The sequence below is a fragment of the Sarcophilus harrisii genome, chromosome 4, assembly GCF_902635505.1.
Source record: "Sarcophilus harrisii chromosome 4, mSarHar1.11, whole genome shotgun sequence".
Lineage (NCBI taxonomy): Eukaryota > Metazoa > Chordata > Mammalia > Dasyuromorphia > Dasyuridae > Sarcophilus > Sarcophilus harrisii.
Genome location: NC_045429.1, coordinates 308,596,502 through 308,623,080, shown reverse-complemented (window position 1 = coordinate 308,623,080; position 26,579 = coordinate 308,596,502). Strand labels below are relative to the sequence as shown.

General features: G+C 44.9%; 3 protein-coding genes across 8 annotated transcripts; 1 reads left to right on the top strand and 2 right to left on the bottom strand.

Moving 5' to 3' along the window:
- On the top strand, positions 1-10,889 carry DCXR (dicarbonyl and L-xylulose reductase). Of its 3 annotated transcripts, XM_023502640.2 has the most exons (9): positions 1-199; positions 319-416; positions 2,466-2,620; positions 2,838-2,880; positions 2,996-3,095; positions 3,605-3,669; positions 4,676-4,793; positions 7,306-7,396; positions 8,326-10,889. In XM_023502640.2, exons 1-9 carry the CDS (start codon positions 148-150, stop codon positions 8,390-8,392), a joined length of 789 nt encoding a protein of 262 aa, XP_023358408.2. In that variant the 5' UTR covers positions 1-147; the 3' UTR covers positions 8,393-10,889. The 3 variants fall into 3 exon arrangements, with proteins under 3 accessions (XP_023358408.2, XP_023358409.1, XP_003768644.1); XM_023502641.2 differs by lacking the exons at positions 7,306-7,396; positions 8,326-10,889 and adding an exon at positions 4,906-4,999; XM_003768596.4 differs by lacking the exons at positions 7,306-7,396; positions 8,326-10,889 and adding an exon at positions 5,018-5,187 and having other exon boundaries at positions 70-199.
- Positions 5,566-8,947, bottom strand: RAC3 (Rac family small GTPase 3). Of its 3 annotated transcripts, none has more exons than XM_031965664.1 (6): positions 8,773-8,947; positions 7,394-7,465; positions 6,928-7,045; positions 6,692-6,754; positions 6,373-6,532; positions 5,566-6,255 (listed from the first exon to the last, which is right to left on the bottom strand). In XM_031965664.1, the coding sequence occupies exons 1-6, from the start codon at positions 8,805-8,807 to the stop codon at positions 6,125-6,127; spliced, it is 579 nt and encodes a 192-aa protein (XP_031821524.1). In that variant the 5' UTR covers positions 8,808-8,947; the 3' UTR covers positions 5,566-6,124. The 3 variants fall into 3 exon arrangements, with proteins under 3 accessions (XP_031821524.1, XP_031821523.1, XP_031821525.1); XM_031965663.1 differs by having other exon boundaries at positions 6,853-7,045; positions 8,773-8,855; XM_031965665.1 differs by having other exon boundaries at positions 6,195-6,255; positions 6,369-6,532; positions 8,773-8,855.
- Positions 10,169-26,576, bottom strand: LRRC45 (leucine rich repeat containing 45). 2 transcript variants are annotated; one of them, XM_031965661.1, is made up of 18 exons: positions 26,486-26,576; positions 22,518-22,804; positions 21,683-21,744; positions 21,102-21,172; positions 20,756-20,934; positions 19,850-19,978; positions 18,423-18,535; positions 17,739-17,797; positions 17,574-17,651; positions 16,672-16,858; positions 16,503-16,580; positions 16,093-16,204; positions 15,896-15,966; positions 14,709-14,801; positions 13,413-13,505; positions 11,833-12,006; positions 11,601-11,748; positions 10,169-11,450 (listed from the first exon to the last, which is right to left on the bottom strand). In XM_031965661.1, the coding sequence occupies exons 2-18, from the start codon at positions 22,747-22,749 to the stop codon at positions 11,254-11,256; spliced, it is 2,076 nt and encodes a 691-aa protein (XP_031821521.1). In that variant the 5' UTR covers positions 22,750-22,804; positions 26,486-26,576; the 3' UTR covers positions 10,169-11,253. The 2 variants fall into 2 exon arrangements, with proteins under 2 accessions (XP_031821521.1, XP_003768645.1); XM_003768597.4 differs by having other exon boundaries at positions 16,723-16,858.
- Positions 26,577-26,579: the final 3 nt, after the last annotated feature.

Below are 26,579 nucleotides of genomic sequence, written 5' to 3'. Positions count from 1 at the left end.
TCGAAGGGTACCACCTTCCCTCCTATAAAGCGACTTCTGATTGGATAAAGTGTCTTTTCTGTCCTCCCTCTTTCCCCGGGGTGGACTCGTTCCGCAGCGGAGGACTTCAGAACCCTTTCCAGTGCAAGGGGGAGAAAAGCTATCGAAATGGAGCCAAGTTTCGCCGGCCGCCGGGCGCTGGTCACCGGAGCCGGCAAAGGTGGGGCCGGGGCCGATGCTGCAGATGGGGTCGAGGTCACTGGGAGCCGAGCGGCCAAAAGGGTTCAAATCCGGGCCATCCCTAAAGAGCCCATCCCTAAGCCTCTTTGGACGTTTCAGGCATCGGGAGGGACACTGCCAAGGCGCTACTTGCCCGTGGAGCCCAAGTGGTAGCAGTGAGCCGGACCCAGGAGGACCTGACCAGCCTGGCCCAGGAGGTAACGGGGATCTCGGAACCCGGCAGTCTCTTCAAGCCCAGTCTCGTCCCGCCCACTAGAACCTTGCTCCTAGCCATCTAGGCCCGTGAGTCCGGAGAAGCCAAAGGCTGCTGAATGCCAGCTGACCCACGGGTCAGCCACGTCCCTCCTGCCTGCCCTTCCCCACCAAAAATAGCAACAAAAACCAGGGGTTCCGAAGCCGTGAAGTTGACCTTCGCTGCAAAAGACCTGGCATCGCATTCGATCTCAGCTCATTAGATCACGGGTCCCTAGTTTCCTTACCTTTAAAATGGAGATAATATAACACCATGATAACCGCAGGCATTTTATACAGCGCACTTGAAGGTTTGCAAAGCCCTTTATACACATTTGTCTTCTGATCCTCAGTACCACCCAGGGAGGTTGGGTATTAGAATTTTTTTTTAAGCTTCTCTGTGGTTTCATTCATGAAGAGAATTCCTGGTGAGAAAATTGCTTCTACCCGAGTGGTTGCTTTGGTACTTGAGCCCTAAAGAATTTCCTGGGGGCATCAAGCAGTTAAATAGCTGGCTCTGGCTCTGGGTTAGGATCCCAGAAGGGCTGTGCCGCTGGTTACCGGAACCCAGTACTCCCTAATCCAGGCTTGCTCCCTTCTAAATTCTGGTGCCTCTCAACTATTATTATCTTCATTTTACAGATGAAGAAACAAGCTTAAAGGGTCAAAGTGATTTGTTTAGAATTAGTAAATGTCAGATGTGGAATCCCACATCCTACAAACACAGGAATTCCTGACTCCAGTACCTATGCTCTCTTTAGAGCAGGGGTCCTCAAACTTTTTAAATAGGGGGTCAGTTCACTGTCCCTCAGACTGTTGGAGGGCCGGACTATAATAAAAACAAAAACTTTGTTTTGTGGGCCTTTATATAAAGAATTTAATATAAGAATTATAAAGAAAAGATTATTCCCTGGGTGAGGGAATAATCGTCCGCAGCTGCCACATCTGGCCCACCGGGCAGTAGTTTGAGGACCCCCTGCTTCAGAGTGTTCAATCTACAATAAATGGCGTATGCTAAGTGCTTTAAAACTTTGAATGCCAGGCAGTAGGTGGCAAAGTAAATAGAGCACCAACCCTGAAGTCACGAGGACCTGAGTTCACTTAATACTTCCTAACTGTGTGACCTTAGGCAAGACACTTAACCCCAATTGCCTCAGGAAAAAAAAAAAATTTAATTCAGGCTATTTAATATTTCTCTCATCTTCAATCTCTCTTCTACTCTACAGTTGATATTTCAGGTCTTGGGGCTATACTGTGAGAATCATTCCACTTTAGCCCCCTAGTTCTATTCTCCTTCTTGATTATATCCTACATATTCATGTCCATTCCATCTGAGGACCTCAAAGGTGACACTGGACACAGCCTTGGGACTACTGGACTAGAGGCTGCTCCCCCTCAGCAAAGTTTCTTAAGTAATCTGAGTTCTAGCTATTGTGATGTTATGAGTAGAGGTAGTTGAGTGTATGAAGAGGCACCCAGGTACACAATGGTTAGAACACTGGTCGACCCTGGAATCAAGAAGATCTGTGACCCCTCAAATACTTAACTCAATATATGATCCTAGGCAAGTCATTCAACCTCAATCGCCCCCTATCCCACCCATCCCAAAAAAAAAGTGTAAGGAATGGGCAGGGCAAGGAACTTTCAGTTTCCTTGAGAAGTCCATTAGTGGCTCAATATTTAGAACTGAGGGATTCGGTTTTCTGAAGGGCCCTAAAGTACCCAGAGACTTGGCCATGGGCTACAGAGATCTTCTGGAAACTCAAGAAGCACATCTTCCTGTCAATGTCATTTTGCAAGTTATTTTAAGGTACTTCCACTTCCTCCTTTTAACCCATTAATGGAAGAATTCCCAGATTATGGGAGCCTGTGGCCTATTCATTATCGTCTGACCATACCACTTTCCCACTCTCCCAATTTTGTTCCTTCTTTCTGAACTCCAGACTGAGTTCAAGAACTCTCCATGGGAAGCTTTTCTCCCATTGTTACCTAACATCTTTTCCAATCCCCTGAAGTGCCCAGGAATAGAGACTTTATGTGTGGATCTGGGAGACTGGGAAGCCACAGAGCAGGCTCTGAGCAACGTCGGCCCTGTGGACCTGTTGGTGAACAATGCAGGTGTAGCCTTGCTTCAGCCTTTCTTGGAAGTCACTAAGGAGGCTTGTGACAGGTAAGTCCTAGGGGGTAAAAAAATAAAAATACAAAGGGAGGGTGGGGGAGGGGCAAGAGGGGGGAAAACCAATCCATATCCACACTAGAATTTTTCTCCTCTGGAGAACATGAAAATCTAATTGCTCTGCCTAAGAAAGGAAGGATCTCTAGCTCTAGCTCTGGTTGGGAAGCTTTTTTCTCTTGTAGGTATGATTGTATCTGATGTCTATCCTCAGATCTTTTGATGTGAATTTTCGGTCAGTGGTCCAAGTGTCCCAGGTGAGTTGTGACGCCAAATTTGGGGATCACAAGGGTTATTTGAAGTCTCTTGTTCAAACCCCTTCTTCCCTCTCATTCTTCTGTTTTGATCCCTGACTTTTCCCCTGATTTATAGATCATCTCCAAGGGGTTGATAGCCCGGGGAGCCCCAGGAGCTATTGTCAATGTCTCCAGCCAGGCCTCCCATTGTGCTTTAAAGGATCATGCCATCTATTGTGAGTGCCCACCCCAGTTTGCCTTCCTTCATTGACCTTTCTCTAGCAGCTCATTTCAACAATTTGAACCACTAGGCTCCAGTTTCCTGTCTTAATGTAGAATAGAAGAGCTGGAAGGAACCTGAGAGATCATGTAATTAAACCCCTTTACAAGTGAAAAAAATGTGCCCCAGTGAAGTATCCATAGGGAATTAGTGAAAGGCAGGACTGGATACCAAGTCTTTTGACATTCAGACTAAGGCTTAGTCTTCCCATTACCCCAAGCTGCCTCCAACTCTTATGTTCCCTAACCCTGACCATCTTGGTCAATCAACAAGCACTTATTAAGCACCTACTTGTGTGCCAAGCACTGTGCTGAATATTGGGGATACAAAGAAAGGCAAAAACACAGTTCCTGACCTTTGGGTGCTTCTCCCTCTGAACATTAGCCAACTATTTCTCTTAATTCTTCTAAATAACTGACTTAGCTCTTTTACTCTCTTCCTCTCCATCCCATGGTCTCTCACCAGGCTCCACAAAAGGTGCCATGGATATGCTAACCAAGGTGATGGCTCTGGAGTTGGGACCCCACAAGGTGAGATCTGAAATATCTAAATCTACTTGTAAGAAAACCCAAACATTTTCTTCTTATCAGGAAATTAAAGTTCTGCCCTCCTCTGCCCTGGGCAGCCCAGGGCTAGAATAGTCTCTTCAATTCTGGGTGCCACATTTTAGGAAGCACATTAAAGAGAAGTTAGGATTTGGAAGACAGGCTGCATGCAATTGTATCTCAAGTTAATGTCCTATCAGTTGAAGAAATGGGGAATGCTTAGATGATATTGTAGATATGTCACAAGGCCTGGAGGCAGGAATAGCTGAATTCAAATCTGGCCTCAGACACTAGCTGTGTGATCCTGGGCAAGTCACTTAACTGTTTGCCTCAGTTTCTTCTGGTGGGGAATGAGCTAGAGCGGGAAGTGGCAAACTACTCTGGTGTCTTGGCCCAGAAAACCCCAAAATGGGGTCACAGGGAGTCAGTTGGGACTGAACAACAACAAGCCTTTTGGTGAGCTAAGTGGTACAGTGGATACTGCACTGGTCCCGGAGTGAGAAGGATCCGAGTTCAAATGTGACCTCAGAAGCTTACTAGTTGTTTGACCTAGGACAAGTCACTTAACCCTTATTGCTTCAAACAAAAACAAGAAAGCCAAGAAGAACATGTTTTATATTAACTGTGTTCTATATGGTTTTTTTTGGAAGAAGTGTTAGATTTGTTTGCCATGGTCCCAGTGCCTGACTGATCAATAGGCAGAATCAGAAGTAATGGATAAAAGTTTCAAAGAGAAGCAAATGTAGGTTTGTTATAAGGGGAATAAAGAATATCTTTAGAACAATTAGAACTATCAAAAAGGAGGTTGCTTCAGGAGGAAGTGAGGGTAGGGGTCTTCAGACAAAAGTTGGATAAACACTAATCCAGTACATAGAAAGGCCTCATGCTCTGGAGGTTGGACCAGATTTCCTAAGATCCCTTTCAGCTCAGATCATGAGATTCCCAGATGTGGCCATGGCCTGATAGGTCAACCCAAACCTTTCCAACCCAGATCCGAGTGAACACGGTGAATCCTACAGTAGTGATGACTGCCATGGGCAGGGCCAACTGGAGTGACGCCCAGAAGTCAGAGCCCATGCTACGCCGAATCCCACTGGGCAAGTTTGCAGGTAAGTCCTCAAGGCCAAATACTATCTGCTCCCTCCCTTTTCCCCTGAATTGTTTCTCTTTTGGGGCCTTCTAGGAGGCATAGAGGAGAACCCCATCCCTTGCATTTGCCAGGGGCACAAGAATGCATAATCCTCAAAGTGGAAGGGGCAGGTGGGAGTTGGAGCCCGATCGTGGAGACATACCTGCCTCCCAAGCTCTAGATATCACCCCATTCCCCTTGCAGAGGTAGAAGACGTGGTGAACAGCATTCTTTTCCTGCTGAGTGACCAAAGTGCCATGACTACTGGCTCTGCTCTGCTGGTGGATGGAGGGTATCTGGTGGGTTAGGAGGCCTGCATCCTGAACCAGGGGGAGGCATCTGCTTTGTGTGCCCCATTAAATGTTTATAATGTGCTCCTTGAATGCAGGTTATTCTGCCTAAGGTGGGAGGGGTTCTGTTGTAGAGGGTAGAGTTGGAGCAGGAAAAGTATGATACCAATGCCCGGCGTCCTGGAGAGTCCAGTCTAGTTCAGGCTCTCAAGTACCCAAAGTCACCCACACACTAAATTAGATCTTTGGGCTCAGGACAAGCTGGGTCAGAACCAATTTAGGGCTTTTGAGGAAAAATTGAGACCAGTAATTAGTATAGGAAGGACTCCCTTGCATACAACCTGGGGTACAAAGTAACCATCAAGGAAAGCTTTTGTTCCCTCTGATTTAGAGGGAATAGAGACAGAAAAACAAGCTATCTGCTCAGGACAGGGTCAGCTCCCAAGAAAGGAAAGGCCTGTGTTCATGAAGAATGTTTATTGTATAAAATAAGGGATGATGACCCTGTCCTGGGACAAGATGAATAGACCCCACAATTACATACTTCCACCCCCCTGTTCCCCACCCTCCCCAACCTGGGAGGCTACCCTGGTCATGCCCCTTTTCCTCTCTGAGAGAGACCCTGCTCCCTCCTGTGCTAGCTGGAGACCTGGATTTCTGGGTTCCTGGGTACAGAGCAGAGTGAGAGGAAGCTTCAGGCTGTGCTTCCCAGACCTGAGTAGGAGAGAACAAGGACTTCTTCTCTTCCTTATCAGCCCTCCCTCCAGCCCCTCCAGGACAGCATGCTCTGTTCCTTGTGCTGATCTTTCCACTCCAGAGCCCAAGCCTCCCTTTCCCACCCCACTCCCACTCTATATTCCCACTCCCTATACCCACGTCATCTCAGACTGAAGGAAAATCAAACATTTGAACAATGACACCATACTTAGGGGTTTGAGACATTATCCCAACCTCCTGGCCCTTGGGCTCCTAGCCCTTCTCACCACTCAGGCCCCCTGGAGTAGGATTCTCTGGGCAAGGTTTAGAACACAGTACACTTCTTTCCAGGTTTCTTAATGGGTGGGGGACACAGCACTGCCCGAATAGCTTCATCAAACACTGTCTTGAGCCCCCGCTGAGTCAATGCTGAGCACTCCAGGTATTTGACAGAACCTGGGAGCAAGCAGAAAAAGTCTCAGGCTAAAGATGAGGGTGGCAGCATCCTGACCTTATTAAGTGGCTTATCAGGGGGCTTGTTGTCCCCTTCTACTTCCCACTGCCCTGACTCACCAATCTCCCGGGCCATGGCCAGGCCCTGGGGGTAAGTGATGGGGGCCAGCTTCTTGTCCCGAAGCCGTTCAATGGTGTCCTTGTCATCTCGAAGGTCAAGCTTGGTGCCCACGAGGATTATTGGTGTATTGGGACAATGATGTCGCACCTCAGGGTACCACTATGGGAAGAGGTACAAAATGCTAAGAGATTATCCATGGTCCATGTTCTCTAGCCATGGGTCTCTCTCCTTCCCTGGGCCTCATACTTTTAGAAAAGGAATAAAAGGGCCCAGTGTTCCTAGTAATGGCTTTCCTTCCTTCCCTTGCCCACATAGTACCTTGGCACGGACATTCTCGAAGGAGGCTGGGCTCACCAGGGAGAAGCAGATCAGGAAGACATCCTATGTAGGAAAGGGTGATCAATGGTTTGCTGATAAAGGAAGTTCTCCCCACCCTCTACTTTACCTATCTTGCCCAGCTGTAGAATCCCAATCCTGACCTCCAAGTCTGGATATTGAAATTTCATTTCTTCCCAGAGCCCCAGAGGAAACAGGGAACTGCAGGGACTACATACAGTCTGGGGATAAGAGAGGGGTCGAAGCCGATCATAGTCTTCCTGCCCAGCTGTATCCCAAAGTCCCAGGTTCACTGGCTTTCCATCTACCATCACATTGGCTGAGTAATTGTCAAAACTGGAGGGACAAGAGATGGAAGTCAGAATTGAGGGATTTGGCACCTGGATTCCCTCCTAGAGTTCTGCATAGGGAATCTTCAAAAGTTTTAATGGCACCACCACTGCCCTGCCTCCTCCTCTCAACCCTTCAGAATCAGGAACACTGTGTCCCCCAGGGAATGCAGACTGTAGCAAACTTTGTATTTGCCCTCCTATCTCCAAGGCCCTCTCTTCTCTTCCACAGCCAAGGGCCAAACCCACACATGCATTCCTTTTCAGAGCCCTCATCTTTCGTGTCCCTTCTAGCTGGGTGTCTTCAAGTGCCCTGTTCCAAGACCAGAAGATTCCCCAGGTCCCAGATGCTCACACGGTAGGGATGTATTCTCCAGGGAAGGCATTGGTGGTGTAGCTGATTAGCAGGCATGTCTTCCCCACGGCTCTTTAGGGAAAAATGGCATTAACCAGAGGATGATTCCCAAAATCTTGTCCATACCCTTTCCCAATGAACTCTCCATTTGATGGATCTACCCTTTCTCTTTGGGATGTTGTAGCCCAAGACTGCAATGAGGAGACAGAAGTCTAGGTAAAGGTTGAAACTGGAATCTCCATGGTTCTACATGCCTCTCCCAAGTCCAGCTTTTCGGGAGAGGCCCAAGAAGTGGAAAGGAATAGAGAAGTGGAACTTGTTGGGTGGGGTTAATGTAGGAAGGGGGAGTGATGGGTATTCTAACAATTTAAGTGAATTTAGAAAGGGTCTAAAGTGGATGAAAAAAAGTTAGAGGGGAGAGGCACCTAAGACAGTGCCAGGCTGATTCTAATGATTGGCTGGCTCAATAGCAACCTCAGGTCTCGGGTAAAGAGAGATTAGGAGGAAATAAGCAAGTGCTGGAACTCTTCAAGGGGGAGGGGGGGGGGGGGGCGCGGAGATGAACAAGTTATTCCTCCATTGTACTCTGCCTCCTGTGTCACTAGGCCAGTAGGAATTAAAGGACTCAAGTAGGAATCGAGGGGAATGGGCTGGGACACCTGGGGAAGAAATTCATAGTCAATTCAATAATCTGGGCAAAGTGCTGGGAAAACAAAAGCAAAAATCAAACAGCTGTTGTCCTCAGAGTCCACCGAATTGAAAATGCGGGTAGGCAAGGTCTGGAGATGAGTGAGAAAGGGGGGGAAATTTCAGAGTTGGAAGGGACCTCCTGGGATCCTCCAGTTCACTCCTATCTGATGTAAAAATTAATCTCCATAGCATCCGCCCCTGACCAACAGTGAGGCAATCACTTCATTTCTTTGACCCCTCAGGTTACTGCCCTTTCCTGGGGCTGGCAACCCGCCCTCCGCCCATCATTCCCACCCTCCCCGATGCTAGCCGAGGGGCCGCCTAGGCTCTTGCCCAGCCCCAAAGAGACAACGCTGTCAGGGCGTGGCACGTGTGTGCCCTCAGATGGGGGGCGGCGGGGACACGCCGCGCCCGGCTCGGGCTGTCTGCCCGGGCAGGTGTCAGCCCGGTCACCTGGCCTCGTGGGTCCTCAGCAGCCAGCGGACGTGCCTTTTCATTCGCCCGGACCCTGCCCCCACACCGAAATGCAGACCCACCCTTAGCAGCCTTGCACGGGACCCAGCCCCAACCTCTCCAGCCAGGGTGGTACCCCGGACTCCGCCCACCGCCTCCCAGCGTAGAACCCAGTACCCCCAGAGCCAGACCCACCACCCCTCCGCCCCGGCTCCCCGGGCCAGTCCCGGGCTCACCCGTCGCCGACCACCACGCATTTGATCGCCTGCATGTGCCCGGAGCCAGGAGCCGGCTGCGCGGGAGCCGGGGTCTGCGAGCCGAACCGCAGGGAAATGCCCCAGCGCCGCAGCCACGGCGGGGACTAGAGAGTCGAGGGGGCCGGACCGAGCAAGCGGCAAGGGCGGGAGACAGCCGAGCGCCGCGGCCGGAGACAGCCGAAGACCCGAGGCTGGCGAGCGGGCGGGCGCTGCGAAGGTGGGAGGTGGAACCCCAGACCATTCCCCGCCCACTCGGGCGGGGGTAACTCCGTGGCCCAGGGTCAATGGGGCGGCAGGGGCTTAGCTCCTCCCAAACGGACTCCCTAAGACCTCTGGGATGGGGTAACTCAATTCTGGCCCGTTTTCTGGCAATGCGGAGACGGTTCGTCCCACATTCACAGCGGGGCGGGGGGAGCGCCCGGCGGCAGGACACGCCTGCAAGTTGAGAGGGAGGAGTAAAGGGCCCCCTGTCTGGCCGCAGGACTCCAGCCAGGGCCGTGGCCTTCCATCCTCGTGAAACCTAACTCATTTCCCATCTTCTCGCCAGTTGCTAAGGATTTCTCTCCAGCCATTATTTTGCATTGTAATTATCACTGCACTGATTGTACCCCGGCAGGAGATTCCCAAGTTCCTGGAGGGTATCATTTTGGTTTTGTCTTTGTAACCCTAGCACCTCGCTCCGTCCGGCCTCTATTAAGTAGGTCTTGTGCTCTTTGGATTTAATTTGAGGCACTTGGAGAATGAGGCAGAGGGCCATAATAAAAGAGGGAAGAAAAGTTGAATGCACCACTCACAAAAAAGAGCAGCTTCTCCCTCACTACACTATCCACCTCCTCAGGGCCGGGCTCTGTTCAACATTATGATGCTCTCAGCGTTTGCCTTCAAAAGCTGAAGGCACAGAACAAACTCCCATTCCCTTTGCTTGCCCTTCTCTACACCAAAGCAATAGCTGGAATGTGCCTTAGATACCCCCTGGAGCTGCAGGCAGGGGCCAGTACCTTTTCCATAGCAGGCACTCAAACATCAATTGACAAATAAGATTTTGATTGAGTGGCACAAACCTTGGTGATGGGGGGGTGGGGGGGGGGAGTAGGGGAGAACTTTCAGGAAGTTCAAAACTCTCTTGAGAGAATATTTTTTACAGGAAGGTAGATTTTGGCATCCACATACAAAGGTACTCAGATGTCCGCTTACCAAGCCTTTGTTAAACATGGGGAAATTCCAAGACCATGGAGGTTGCCATGTGGCCACCATTGCCAAAAGGATGAAGACTTATTAAGGAAGAGGTAAGTCTTTAAGGAAGGCAGCACAAGACCATAGCAGATAGGGTCTTGTGTTCAGGGAGAGCGATGCACAAGCACCGGAAGCCCTGGTGTATCATGAAATGCACAAGCTCTGTATTTCAAAAACATGCCAAACAATTAAAAAAATCACCATGCTAGCTGTAGGGCTGGGCCCCCAACAGCATGCAAAACAATGTCCACTGAGTGAGTCTCAAGGTTCAATTTTAAGAGTGTTCATAACATTATCTGCTTTGTAACTGGCACACCATTAGGCACACACAAACACACACACACATAAACCCCCAGCTAGCTCTTGGGCAGAGATATCTGCAGAGTTCAAATTTAGTTCTGCTCCAGGTTTCCTGTCATCTTCCAGCACTCTCTTTAAGGCACATGATTCTCAAAATAGGTTGGAGGGGCAAAGATTGGTGGCTGCCCTTGGTGCTCAAAGAGGACCAAAATGACATCAATATGTCAGGGTCAAGATACAATGTGTTGACGTGGCTGAAAAGACCAATATGAGCTTAGAAGATTCCCACCATAGAGCAAGTACAAATAGTCCATGTGAACATTTGGAGTAGAGATGTCTGAAGCACATCTCACATTTCCTTTGAGCTATAGCAAAGGGCAGAGAAGGGAACTGTTAAGTCCTTGGATCCCAGGGAGCATTCGGTTAGCTGATCTGCCTTATAAACAAAGGCAATGCCAGTGGATTTACTTCTGACACAGTGGGCACTGACCAGCCAAGACTTTTCACTTAGACCTAGACTGGGGAAATTCCTTTGGGACAATGAATTCAAATCACATCTAAAATGCATTTTTCAAAAAACACAGCATGGTAGCCTCCATTCTCCTCGGTCATCAGTGTTGCTTTAAGTTGGAGATGGGATAGGAAAGCCATTTTGCCTTGTGTGAAAGAGGTGAAGGAAGGGAAGAAAGTTGGGAGAAACCCAGATTTCCCACTTCCCTTGATAGTAGTTCTCTAGCATCAACTGTACTTCCACCAGGAATCCTCAAATGCTCTGGAAGGTCTCATTCTGTACTTTTCATCTTAGGTTCCAAGGAGGACCTAAGGAGATGGAGGATGTCTCATAGGCAAGCAGAGCTGAGCTCCTTTTGTCTTGCTGTCACCATTCCCTCTGCTTTATACCCAGTCCCAAATCTCCCTTAACTCTTATTACTTGTCGGGTTTTGGAGTCCCCAGGGGAGAGCCCTGTACATAAGCCAAGATGGCGTTCTGTAGGAAGCTTGCTCGCTGGGCCTCCTCCTCCCGCAGCCTGTTGATCTCAGCACTCTTGAGCCTCAGCTTTTCCCTGATAGAAGCATTCTCACTCTCTTTGTCCAGCAGAGCCTCCCGGTGGCTGCTTGACATCACTGTGGGGTAGAGAAGTTCAGTGAGCTGAGGTCCCTCTGTCTTGAATGCCACATGCAGCAAACAGACCAGAAGTAAGAGGCATTTGCCTGTCTCCTGTCACTCAGGAAAGAGGAGCCCGCCTGTGCTGCTGTTTCAGCTAGAGACCTCACCTTTGATCTGCCTTTCCAGGGCTGCAATCTTCTCCTTTAAACCTTCCTGGGCTGTCCTCTCTGCCTGCAGGTGGCCGATCTGCTCCTGCAACTCCACTCGCACCTTATTCACTTCGGCCACCTTCTCCTGTTCCTTGTCTCTCACCTCCTATTGGGAGAAATACTGTGAGGAAAGGAAGTGAGAGCTTAGCTCTGGCCCCTCTGCAGGGACTTGAGGGCCCTATTCACACACCTTCTGCAGCTCCTCTAGCTGTCGCCTCACAGCTTCCATCTGAAGGCCCATCTGGTTGTTCTTGGTCTGGCTTTCAGTCACAGCTTGTTTCTGCTGGAGGCAGTATTCCTGAGCTTCATCCCGAGCCTGGGAAATCAGCCGTATTTTCTCTTCCAGATGAGTCACTCGCTGTTGCTGCAAGTTGCAAAGAACAATAATAACTGGGGAAGGATTGGTCAGTACTGTGGACTATCACCCTGAGAGAACATCCCTAGAAGGGTCTTGGTCTCCCTTCCTCCAAAACTTTCTACTGCATTAGTACTGCTCCCAGGACTTCTTAAAATCTATTGAATAAACTGAACCCAACTCAATGCCTTCTCCACAATAAGTAAGACCAAGAATTTTATAACTTTACAATTAAGATCAGCTGTTCAGTTCCTTTGTTGCATTCAATACTGCTTGAAATCAATGGATCAGGGGCAGCTAGTTGGTGCAATGGATAGAGAGCACCAGCCCTGAAATCAGAAGGACCCGAGTTCAAATCTGGCCTCAGACACTTAACACTTTCTAGCTGTGTGACCCTGGGCAAGTCACTTAATCCCAACTGCCTCAGGAAAAAAAAAAAAAAACAAAATGAATGGGTCAAAAGCTGTGGATTAAAAATCTTTTAACTAGGGAAAATAATCACTGCAATGGGGCTTGTTGCAATAGAATTTGATCTGTAAAATTTTTTTAATAAAGCTTCTTATTTTCAAAACATATGCACGGATAATTTAACAATGCTGACCCTTGCATAGCCTTGTGTTTCAGATTTTCTCCCCACCATCTCCTCCCCTAGATGGCAAGCAATCCAATATGTGTTAAACATGTTAAAATATATGTTAAATCCAATATGTTTATACTATGTTTATACATAGTTGTACAATTCTCTCACTTCACAAGAGAAATCAGATCAAAAAAAAGGAAAGTAAATGAGTAAGAAAACAAAATGCAAACAAACAACAAAAAGAGTAAAAATGTTATATTATGATCTACACTCAGTTGCCACAATCCTCTCTCTGGGCGTAAATGGCTTTCTTCATCATAAGATCATTGGAACTGGCATCAATTATCTCATTGTTGGAAAGAGTCACATTCATCAGAATTGATCATCGTATAATATTGATGTTGCCATGTCCAATGATCTCCTGGTTCTGCTCATTTCACTTAGCATCAATTCATGTAAGTCTGTCCAGGCCTCTCTGAAATCATGTTTCTTATAGAACAATAATATTCCATAACATTCATATACCATAACTTAGTCAGCCTTTCTCCAACTTTCTCCACTCAATTTCCAGTTTCTTTCCACTATGAAAAGACCTGCCACAAACACTTTTGCACATGTGGGTCCCTTTCCTTCCTTTAAACTGATCTGTAAATTACGTTGGTACTTGTTTAAATGTTGTCTTCTCATTTTCTCTTCATGTGTCCTGCCTTCCCCATTAGATTTGTAACCTCTTAAAACTAGGGACTCTTGACTTCTATTCTCAAACATTCCATTTTTGTCTTATATTTCTCAATACCAAGAAAGAGCTCAGATTTCACAGTGTTGACCAACTTACCATTTCCAGGCGCACTTGGCTCTTGGCTTTTATCATCTCCTCCTCTGCCTGACTTCGCTCAGCCAATATGGCTTTCTTCACTCGGTTCACCTCCTATTCCAACATAGACATAAATGTTTAGGTCGAATTTAAGTCGTTCATACCCATCCTCAGGAAGTGACCCTGCTCTAACCACTTAGCAGGACTTTGGCCAAAGTCAGCCTTTCTGGAGGTGGAAAGCTTGGACTTCTAATTTCACTGTAGAAGGAATTCCCCCAAAAGAAACAACTTTTACCAATGATGATGAACAATTATTCTTAACTAAAGAGTCAGAGTTGTCTTAAAGGACTTGCTAGGGATCACCCAGCCAGTGTATGTCAGATGTGGGTCTTGAATTTAGTGTGGCCCTAATCAAACTGAGACCTATTGAAGACTTGAGCTTAAGAAGGCCAAGGTTTCCCACTGCATCCAGGCCATTTCCAGTTGTCCTGATCTATATCTGGCCATTGGACCCAGATGGTTTTGGAGAAGAAAGTGGGACAGGCGACCTTACACAACCCTCCCCTCCCTTAAATCCAATTCACTTGCATGTCATGGCATCACCTCCCTGATGTCATGGTCTTCTTGGAGAATGAAAGATGAACAGTAACATCCATTCTGTCTTACTATTTTTCAACTTTAGCCCAGAGCTCTCAATTACTGAACTTTTTTTTTTTTTTTTTTTTGGCTGAGGCAATTGGAGTTAAGTTACTTGCCCGGAGTCACACAGCTAGGAAGTATTAAGTGTCTGAGGTCGGATTTGAACTCAGGTCCTCCTGACTTCAGGGCCAGCACTCTATCCACTATACCATCTGGCTGCCCCTCAGCTATTTTCTTAACAGAGCTTTTTGCCAGGGTATCTCCCACCTCCTACCCTCCTCCCAAATGCATTATGAGAAATAAGTGGCCTTAGAACAAAGGAGGATCCTTTTTACTCTTTGCCCTAAACTCAGGGTTGTCACTTCCAATCCAACTGCAGCCTTGCTTTGCCACAGTCTGCTTCCTAGATTACTTCTGGGTTTCTGGGCATTTCCCTTAAAAAGATCAAACTAAGAAGCAGACATTAGCAGAGAGTAATGGGGTAACTCAGAAGCCAGAATATTCTTAAATCCAGGTCCACTAGACTTCTGCTGGCCCTAAAGTATAAGGAAGGTATGGGGGATGGGTGATATCTCCACACTCCCGAGGCGTATTTCCAATTTTTTACTCTGAGATATGTCAGTTGTGGGTTAGAATCTCCACCCCCTATTCCCATCCACCTATATTATGAATGCTCACCTCCTCCAGGGAGATTCGTACTGTCTCCAGCTTTTGTATCCTCTCTTGTAAGGATCGTTCACTCTCCTCCATTCGACGAGTCAAGTGTTCTACCTGTTTAGTAACAAAGATGCAGTCCTTGAAGTCTGGAGAAGCCCTTCTCCCTAATTGTTTCCCCAACAGCCTCTGGAAACAGCTTTTCTGACTCCCATTTATTTCCTTCTGAGAAGAACTGAGTTAAAGGCCCAAAAGGCCTCTAATTCTATTATTGGGGGGAAAAAAACTGAGGTGGAAAGATTGTTTATCCATTTGAAAGTGAATTCATTTTCAGAGAGAAATTAACTTCTTAATTTTAAGATGTTCTGGCTGCTCTCTTTCCTGATAGCATAAGTAGGTTTTAAGTCAGGCAGGTAGCCTCAGAATCTGGGAATTAGGAAGCCTCAATTAAAATCCCTCCTCTAACTACTTAACCAGTTGACTTTGAGCTAACTTCTCTGATTCTCAGTTCCCTAAATGCATCCCAAATGGGGGTCAATAGTATCTGAACTATCTATTTTCCAAAATTATTATAAGGATTAAGTAAGAATGTAGGAAGTATTTTGTAAATGGTAAAGCACAATTCAGCTTTTTTTTTTTTTTTTTTTAACCAGAGTCATAATTCAATGTAGAGAAATTCTCAGTGAGTAGCTTCCTCTGCTGGTACAAATCTGTACCTTCAGGACTAGAAGGCTAAAGGCTAAAGCAATTTGCCCAAGGGCTGTGTCAGAAGGATACAAGGTCCAACTCTATCTTTACTCTGCTACACTCTTTCGACTAACTCTATAAAAAACATGGTTGTCCTATGAATAATCAGGCATCAGGAGACCTGGGTTTGGTTCTAGCTCTGCTACCACTTCTCTGGGTGATTTCTGGAAGGCCACTTTATTTCCCTGGCTTTGCTTCCTCCTCTGTAAAATGAAGAGTTTGGCCTAGACAGTCTGCAAGGTTTCTTCTCAGTTTTCTGCTCTTCTAGGACTCTAGAGAACTATAGTCTTCCAGAAGCCACTCCCCAACCCCTGCCTATCCCATTAAACAGAGGTAGTGCAGGTAAGCTTATTGAGGTGCCCCTGGTAGGTTTGGGAACAGCAATAAGCTCAACATAAGCTTGATAGACTAAGGAGGCTCTAAAGTTCTGCTTCTCCACAAGACAGGTTTGGGTGCTTCTTTACCTCTTTTAGTCGGAGGTTTTCGGAATCTTCTAAGCTTTGTTTGAATCTCCTCTTCTCCATTTCCAGGCGCTCTAGAAACTCAAAACATGAAGATATGGGTCACACTTTTCCAGAAGAGTGGCCTGGCGCCCCCATGTGATTTTACTGTCCCTTAGGGTTCTGTTCCCCACTCTCCCCAACCCTCCCCCAGCACTCACCCTCAGCCTGAGTTAATCGTAGCTTCAGCTCCGAAGTTATGTTGGTCAGTTCCTGTTTTGTAAGGAATAGCCGCTCCTGCTGAGTCTTGCTCTTTCGCTCTAATTCATCCACCTGAAAGGCCAACATGATTTAGAACAGAAGTGTCAAACGTGGCTCCCAGTGCAGCCTGAACCAAATTTAAAATATAATTGGGGAATATTTTAATAAAAATACAAGAAAACATAACTAATGCTAATGAATTTTCCATGTGGTATAGTGATTTCTGTTTCTTTGTGAGTTTGAAATCAATGATATCAGGCCCACTCAACTCTACCTCTGGACAACTCTGCCTAGACAGAACTGCTGCTCCTTAGCTAGAACATACAAACATGTTCCAGTCTGTTAGCCCTGGCCTGATGTCCTACCATACCTGGCTACGAAGAAGCATATTTCTTTCATTGGATGAAGCCACTTCTTTCAATAGTTTAGATTCCCGATCTGCAGCTTCCTAGGAATACAATAAGATAAGAAGCAACTTTGGTCAAGCTCTTTCTGCCATACCTGTGAAGTCTACATGATATTCCTCCTAATTCATCTACCTGTTGCCCAATCTTCCCCTGGATCATCACTGAGTCCCTCGTCCAGTATACCTGCTGCTCTAGCTGCAGTTCCTTGGACTGTCGCTGTGATAAGTTTATTTGCTCCTTCTGTGCAGTAGTCAACAGCTCACTCAGGTCTTGGACCTTCTGCTCAGATAGGGCCAAGGCAGCCTCACTCATCTGCAGCCTATATAATGAAAGAAGGGATTTATTAGATCCGAGCCTATCCAGTGCCTCCTGGGTACAGCACACTGGGTTAGGGAGGTGTAAGAAACCTGTTTGGGAGGATAAAACAAAATACAAGGAACTATAAAAGCATAACAATCGCATTAGAAAACTGCATAACAAAGTGCTGTGTGAGATCCATGTGGAAAGCCTGTGTTTAGGAGGGATGCTTTTAAAGATTGTACAAGTTTCTTCTGTTCATTGCTTTAAACCCACACTCTTCAGCCTACCTTTTAAAGACTCCATCACCAACTGTCCCAACTGTCCCCCCTTCCTTCTTTCCCATTACCTTAATCTCTCTATTCCAATTAATCTATCTAAAAAAACCAAACCCAGCCAAACTTACTCCTTCCATCAAATACACTTGTAGTCCTTTCTTTTTTTCTGCCAGTCCATATTCCATCCTACCTCCTTCAAAACTTAGCTCTTAAATTCAAAATTAATCCAATCCAACTCTTTATTATGCATCATTTTTTAAAAAGCAAACTTGATACCACCGATTCATTATTTTTCCCTGATGTTCTGAAATGCCCATGCCTGTGTGTTCTCATGATGTGAAAACTCTGTGAAAGTCAGGGACAGAAGAGATGAATAATATATTTTTGATACCTTCAGGGAGCCTACTAAGGGTAGCCCAAATCAACATCCTGCCTACTCCAGCCCAGCCCATTACATACTTGGCCTTGAGGGAGTTGATGATGGAGTGACGCTCATTCAGGGCCTCTTGAAGCTGACTCACTCGGACTGCTGATGTCCTAAGGAATGGCAAGAGAGACGAACATTGAAACAAACCCAAATATCCCATAAAACAGCCACTTCTCACCTCCTTCTGAACTGCTCACCTGCAATTCCTGGAAATCTCTTCTCTCTGTTTATCAATTGTATCCATCAGGTTCAGGAACTGGGAAAAAACAGATATAAGCCATATAAAAATGGTGAATCCTAATACTTTAATTGAAATCTGGGACAAAGGGCATAATTCCAAATTAGCAGAAAACTAAGTAGCTCTCAGGTCATGCCAAGGAAATAAGAGTCTATCCTTCTAATTTCACACTTCATCTAACCAAAGGACTCGTGTATCACTAGGCTGTCAACTACTAGGAAGGACAAACACTTGGGACTGAGGGATTCTGGGGTACAAGAGCAGAACATGGAGTCAGGAAAACAGGAGAATCAGATGAAGGGACCTGACTAGGAAGACACTGGCAAAACAAAAAGGAGAAGTGGATGGCATACCTAATGATGACCAAAAAAAGGATGAGCTGATTTAACAACTCCTTTTCTGAGGGGGAGAAAAATCTTAAAAGACTAGGAAGAAAGGGGAAAGAACACTTAGGTTCTCTTCACCAACACAATGTCTATAATGAACAGGACTAAGGAAATCATATCCCTGAAGGTAAGCAATAAAAACATCAGCACAAGCTGCAGATATATCCAGACAGCTTCTTGTGGGAGGAGTCTATGCTCTGGGCTGCTTCCTCCCTGTGACAGAGACGAAATGGCAGGTGAGAAGGAAAATTGCTTACCTGTTTGGACTTCTCTTCTTTAAGGTTTTGGACTTCTTTGCTTAGCACATAGGTCCGGTTCTGATTTTCCTGGAGTGACACCTGCCTGTCTAAGTTGTGATCCATGGCTTGTTCTGTGAGACGACAGCAGTGTCACCCCCTGCATCCCTCTTCATTCTGGTAAAGCTGTCACATTACTTGGCAAAGAGCTAGATAACCCACTTATAACCAGACTGTTCTTTTGGCCTGTCCAAAAACTATAGCTGAGGATAGATCTCAGGACACTGAGGACTACCAACCAGATGTGCTATCTGTTCTGGTCACCTTTACAAATTTACAACTATTACAACAGATGAGATACCTAAATAATCTCAAATGATAAATAAGTATGAACTGCATGTGATACTACTTCAGGAATCTTCTTGAATTTTCATTTAGGGTAATTTAAAAATGAATTTCCATTTCTTGACTCTGACTGAGAAGATATAGGAAGGGACTTAGAATATGGTGAGGAATATAGAGAAACTGGACTACAACTTTTAATTCTTTTTGGACAGTTGACAAACTAGAACATTTCTCTACCCCACCCCTCTCCCCACCCAAGTGAATAGATGAACATTTAGTGCATTATTATTTTTCCCAAAAGATAGTTTGGTACAGTGAAAGGAGTACCTAACTGGAGGCAGACCTGAATTCAAATCCTGCCTCAAGAAACGTACTAGCTAGCTAGGAGTCTCTAGACAAGTTATCCTCTCAGAGTTTCCCCACCTGTAAAATGGAGACAATATTTGCACAACTAATCCCTCACAGGATAACTGAAATGAAAATACTTTTATAAATTTTAAAACATTAAATAAATGTAAAATTACTATTATAGTGGCCCTTAAAATCTCCAGGGAGTCTTGCTCATATAGATATGATCCTAGGATCCTGTAGAAGCATTGACTTTTCTAGCACCAGCCCAGTGAACAGAGAACAAGAGAAAATTGTCAGGCTATGCTGACTTGATCAATAATAGTTGCTACTACTTACCTATGCCTTAAAGTTTGCAAAGACACTTTACATATGTTAACCCATTTGATGTAAAGCATTTTGCAAATCTTAAAGCCATATTAAGCCATAGGATGTTCCACTTTAGGTTGGATTTCTAAGCTACCTCATTAGAAATTACTGATGCTGGAATAAAACTTATTACTTCCAGTGCTTTCACAAAACACTTTCTTAGAGAAAAAGCCTTATACTATCAATAGGTATGGAAAAGAAACTTCTCTACTGTATACTAGTCCTATGCAGCTAGATTCTTTCCTACTCAGCTGACATTTCCACAAAATATTTAGCTTTCCCATGAGACAGCGATCAGAGGGATCCTCCAGGTCTGAGAATTGTTTTTATGTCCCATTTCAAGCCAGTTCTAATCTATGCCGGTTCCCTACAGCCCTGCCACTTACCAACAGCTTTCAAGACATCCCCTGGGATGTTGTTTCCAGCTAGCTCCAGCTTCCTTAGGGTCTTGTTGTTGGAAAGACAATTTACAATTGCCCGGCCTCCCAAGAGTCCAATGTTATTCCAACGAAGATCTGAAGGGGAAACATGACAACATCAGGGACAGAGAACCCCACCAGAGGACAGAAGAATAAAAAAGAAGTCTTGACATTAGTTGCTAATTCTTCCATTTTAATTAGAGGTGCTATGGAATCAAAAGGCAGCAGCTATGGAGCCTAACAGGAAGAAAGGGATCAAGCTAGAGCTTTGATTTGGAAAAAAGAGGAAAAGCTCTATTTCAAGTCACCATTTCTTCCTGCCATTAATGCCATAAGCACATTTGCTTACCCGCCACTTTTTGAAAAACATGAAAATTGCAATAGTAAGTAAAGAAGGAGGAATAGTAAAATGCTTAGAATGATCAGGGTACAGAGAAGGATGCTAATTTGTACAGCTATAGCAGCAGTATAGGGAATATTAGCTAGTTCCCTAGTGGTTCAATGGATAGAGGGCCAGACCTCGTCTCAGGAAGATATGAGTTCAAATGTTGCCTCAGAAATTTACTAGTGTGTGACCCAGGGCAAGTCTGCTTGACTTAGTTTCCTCACCTGTCACAAGGAGAATAATAACAACCTACCAGAGTTGGTGTGGGATCAAATGAGATGGGATTTGTAAAGTGCTTTCACACATCTTAAAAAGTACTATAGGGAATGCTAACTATTCTTCTTATCATTGTTCATTTTCCAAATTGTGTCCCAAATTTCCTTTGCACCCTAAGGCCCAGACTAGCTCTGTGGCCAGAAAAATTAAAGAGAGACAACTCTCCCTTGCTGCTAGATCAGTAGTATCAAGCCTGGATGGAACTTCCTTACCTATATCTTGAAGAGTGGAATTGTTCTTCAAGGCCATGGCCAGCTCTTCTGCCCCCTTGTGATTGATCTGGTTGTTTCGGAGGTCTAGTTGCTGCAGAGTAGTATTGGCCCTAAGCCCCTCACAGAAGAGAGAAAAACTTTCTTCCCACATCCCCAGGTTGTTCCACTCTAGAATAAGGCTGTGAAAAAAGCCATTGTCAGGGCTGAAGAGGCTTGACATAGAAAAGCAACTTGTACCCATGAAAACCCATGGAAATGAATAGGAGAATGGTTTGGGAGCTTCTCTCTAGGAAGAACCCTGAACCATGTTGATGAGAAGGGGATGGGCAGGGAATCACCCTCTTACCTTTGAATGGACTTGTTTTGTCGGAGGAGTTTGCCCAGAGCCTCAGCTCCCATAGCTCGAAGGTTATTACCCTAAGACAGATGGATTCTCAATGTGACTGTCTTACTTTCTGAGTGAACCTGTATACCTTATCCTACTACAGAGCTTTAAGAATGGTCCCTAAAGGCACTGTAGAAGGAAGCTAGGGACTGCCTTCTTTTTTAAAGAAGATATGTTTTCCTCAAAATCAGCATCATATTATTCTCTTGTTTGACTAGTGCTACTTAATCATTCATTTATTCAAAACTATGTATTGAATTACTTACTATGCTTACTATGTATTAAGCACTGTAGAAAGTATACCTTTCTACCTTTGAACTTAAGGATTTTTTTGAATTCAAGATGTTTGTCTAGAACACATTTAAACACATAATTTTGAGACATGTAAACTAGGCCATTCAAATAATATCTCTGTAACTATCCAAACTTAGGGAAGGCTATCTAAATTGCTTTCATAGGCCACCAGAGACTACTATCCTACGATAAATATTTAGCAATTCCCACTTTCCCCTCTATCTTTCTCTATGTTTCTATTTGCTCACCTTTAAATCCAGATATTTGACTACTGTGTTTGAACAAAGTCCTTGTATGAGCAGTTTAGATCCTGTAAGAGACAAGGAGTTAGTTTTTTCTAGGATTAAATGGCTTCCTTGGGTCATTCCTATATTCTTTTTCTATCAGCAGGCAACTGCTCAGACCCAAAAAAAGAGATTTTTTTATTTTGTTTGGTCAGAGTTCAGTTATACAAGTGAACCAAAGTTGATCATAGCAACAAAATGCTAATTCAACTCACTACAAATCAGGTAGCCAAACATTAGGTCTACCAGGTTAGGAACTCCTAAAGCTGAGACTTGTAAGGATTCTCCAATTTATAATAAGAAATTACATTTAAACAATATATGCTCAAAGGTTGCCAAGTTTCAAGCAAAGAAACTGATGTTCACAGAAGTGAACTGTTATCACATAATAAGCTTATTTCTAAGTCAATGCACAGAGTTTGGTATATGCCTAGAGGAAGTAAGAGAATAGGACAGTAATCTCGTTATTGTGGAAATCTAGGGATGTTAGAGAAATATTTGGCCCAAAGTCCCTTGCAGAAGAGGGAAAATCTTTCTTCCCATCTCCCTTGGCTATTCCACTATAGAGTGATGTTGGAAGAAGAGATAAGAGCCAAAGGAGCCTTAGGGGATTTGACTTCTGAGTGGGAACCCAGTAGTTATGTTCAGTAAATTAAATGCTGATGGAAACATCAGCAAGTATGTGTATCTCAGGCCAGAACTCAGACAAAGAGATCAGAACTGCATGAGCCCAAAGAGCAGCCAGAGCTTTGTAGAATCTAACCTGGCTTCTGACCAAGTACCCAGAACCATCATTCACCTTCTTCACTCATCATACAGTCACTTAGGAGGACCATTGAAAACAGGATGTCATTTTGCAGGAGCTTCCCCAGAGCTCCACAGGTGTCAACTGACAAGCTCTGGGTGGCCAGGTCCAGCTTGTTCTTGCGATGACCCTCCCGCAAATCATGCAGTTGCTTGAGCACTGCTTCCTGGGGCTCAGCTCCACTGTCCTTACATAGCCGGCTATAGGAACGGCGGAACTCCTCCATTGTCCCAGGAAAACTACAGGGGCTTTTTCAGTATGTTCTTTATAGTCCAACTTTTCTGTGGAGAAATTCCAGAACGAGAGAATTAGCAATTCCAAAGCCTCACAAGTTATGAAGTGATTCACTCTATCCTTGGTAGAGCTGTATGATGTTCCTAGACTAAGCCGTCCTCACTATTGCTAACTTAAGATATCCACAGATACGTAAAACATAAATCAGAATCTGATAAATGAAAAAGAAGACTATAAAGTGCCAAGAGATTAGGTGATGAATAACAGTACGGTTTCTAATAATTCACACTAATACTAGATATAGGGAATACTGTCTTACCAGATAAGGGATGCAGGATGAAATTAGAAAAAACAGGACAAGTGTTAAGAAATCATTAGGTCCTTGTTCCTCTTCCCTACTCTCTTTTCCCACCCAAAATACCATTTCAGTTATTGTAGTACAAGGGTACTAATAAGGACTGGATAAGCCAAGGAATTAGGGGGAGGACACATGTAGGAGATCTACATAAAATGAAGTTCCTAGGGATGACCTTGTCATGCTGGAGGTCCTTTTTTTTACTGGGGTGTTTCCCAGGGTAAATGGAGAAGGCCCCAAGGAAGTTGAAGAGTACAATGTAGTCCTGAGCATATTAAAAAGGCAAACCATGATCATAATATTTTATTAATAAAGCTTTTTATTTTCAAAACTTATCCAAAATTTTCCCCCTCTCTTCCCTTCATTCCCTCCCCTAGATGGCAAGTAATTCAATATATGTTAAACATGCCGTTTTTCTATACATATTTTCATAATTATCATACTGTACAAGAAAAATCAAATCAAAAAGAGGAAAAAGTGAGAAAGAAAAAAAGCAAACAACAAAAAAAAAGTGAAAATATGCTGTGATGCATATTCAATACCCATAGTCCTCTCTCTGGATACAGATGACTTTATCACAAAATCACTGGAACTGGCCTGAATTATTTCACTGTTGAAAAAAGCCACATCCATCATAATTAATCATCGTGTAATCTTGCTGTTACCATGTAGAAGGATCTCCTGGTTCTACTCACTTCACTTAGCATCAATTCATGTAAATCTCTCCAGGCCTCCCCGAAATCATCCTGCTGATTGTTTCTTATAGAACAATCATATTCCATAACATTCATATAACATAACTTATTCTGTCATTTCCCAATTGATGGGACACCCATTCAGTTTCCAATTTCTTGCCACTACAAAAAAGGCTACCACAAACATTTTTACATATGTGAGTCCCTTTCTCTCCTTTATTATCTCTTTGGGATGCAGACCCAATAAGGATATGCACATTTTGATAGCCTTTTAGGGATAATTCCAAATTGCTCCCCAAGATGGTTGAATCAGTTCACAACTCCACCAACAATTCCAGTTTTCCCACATCCCCTCCAACATTTGTCATTATCTTTTCCTTCCATCTTGGCCAATCTGAGAGGTGTGTAGTGGTACTTCAGAGTTCTCGTGCATTTCTCTGATCATTTGTGATTTAGAGCACCTTTTTATATGACTAGAAATGGTTTCAATTTCTTCTGTGTGAAAACTGTGTGTTCATATCCTTTGACATTTTATCGATTGGAGAATGATTTGAATTCTTATAAATGAATCAATTCTCTATATATTTTAAATGAAGTCTTTATCAGAACCTTTTAATGTAAAAAAAATTTTCCCAGTTTATTCTCTTCTAATTCTTCTAATTCTCTTCTAATCTTGGCTGCATTGGTTTTATTTGTACAAAAACTTTTTAACTTAATAAAAAAAACCTTTAACTTACTAAAAAAAAAACTTTTAACAATAAAATAACTTAAAATGTTGCATTCTATAATGTAATTCAGTTCTTCTTTGGCCACAAATTCCTTCTTTTTTTCTACAGATCTGAGAGGTAGACTAGCCTTTGTTTTTCTAATTTACTTATATCACTCTTTTATGTCTAAATCACATCATCATCAATCTTACTACTGACTTCCCTCTACTCCAGTGAAGACAAACTAAAACCTTGAACCCAAGAACAGCAAGGGGAATACTAGTATCTCCCAAACTTCCAGACCTGCAGCCATCACTGAAAGAAGACCTCATTGTGGAGAGGACTACTTCCTTATTGTTACCAACAATAATTGCTATCTACTGCCAACAAGTGGATAAATACAAGAACCTTGGGGATAGGAACATGCCCAAAGTCCATCAGTCCAGTTCTAGCTCAGGCTCCTCTTACAGCAATTGTATGGGAAAGCAATTTCTGTGGGGAAAGGGGGAAAGCTCATGAAACAGCTACCATGTACAAAGCTGCCTCCAGCCAATCTGGAGTAACAAGGCATCCTGTGGAAGAGACAGGAGGCAAGCATAGGCCAGGCAGGTCAGTTATCACCTTGACCTCCATCTCCCCTTGCAGGCACCAAGGACTCTGAACCCAAGAGCCTTGGGAAGTGCAACACTTCCAGCACAGAGTCCTCAGCCATCAGCCTGGGAAGCATCCCCTGTGGAGATGCAGCCTAACAACTACTTCGGCAGGTGGCATAGCCCCAGCTCCTGAAGACCCAGGAGTCCCAGGCACAGCCAAACAGTTCAACATCAGAAACTGCTGTGACTGGATCAATTGCAGTAACATCTGTTTGTGTCAGGAGAACTTTTTCCATGTGAATTGCAGCTGAAATCTTGCACACGTGTGGTCACTACCTCCATTAGGAGGTGGTCTTCTTGAGAGTTGCAACACACCTGCATTTTTTATTCCCTTCACAAGCTAATTGTACAATATTTCAGAGTCTGATTCTTTTTCTACAGCAAAATAACGTTTTGGTCATGTATAGTTATTGTGTATCTAATTTATATTTTAATATATTTAACATCTACTGGTCATCCTGCCATCTGGGGGAGGCGGTGGGGGGGAGAGGTGAAAAATTGGAACAAGAGGTTTGGCAATTGTCAACGCTGTAAAGTTACCCATGTATATATCCTGTAAATAAAAGGCTATTAAATAAAAAAAAGAGAGAGAGAGAGAGTTGCAGCAGTCTGGCTTTTCAGCGTCCAGTGCTTAGCACACAGAAACTACTTTAATAAAACGCATTTCATTCTGTTTTCATGAGGAGGACAATATATATAAAGATGGGGAGGACAGTGCTGTGTATAAAGGGGAACATATAGGGGGCAGAATGCCGTAAGGCAGAGCTCCATACTGGGAAAGGGTCCTATGGAAGAAGGAGCAGTATGCGAATAAGGGGAGGGGGAGGGTCTGCATAGAGAAACGATGGTGTAGGGAGGAGCGACGTATTAGGGAGATGGAGGAGGCAGAGACAAGAAGGGAAGGGGGAGATGGGGTGAAGGAGGCAGTATATGAGGGGAGCGATGCTGCGCGGTTGGGGGGGGGTGGAAAAGGCACTGAATGGGAAAGGGGATAATGGAGAGGGGAGTGCACTAGGGAAGGACTGGTGTCGGGGGAGGGGGGGGAAGAAAGAAGAGACGCTGTGGAGGGACCCTTGAATGGGGGAGGAGGCCGGGTCAATGACGTGATGCTCCCCCGCCCCCAGAATTCTAGAGGAAGGTGGGCGCAGTTACTGACTCCCGGTTACAGGGCAGGAGGCTAGCATAGGTGTGGGGTCCCGTATGCTTTCCATTTCCCCGCACGCCCCCACCACCACCACCACAGGCGTGGGTTCGAGGCCCCCCCCCCAGCTACACTGCAGCGCCCTCCCTCGCTAGGAGGAACCGTCAACTCACTCACCGGCCGCCGCCAGCAGCGCCTCGGTAACCAGGAAGTGCGGGGTGCGCTGGGAAAGGTAGTTCAGCCTGCGTCTGGAGGCGGTAGGAACTACAAG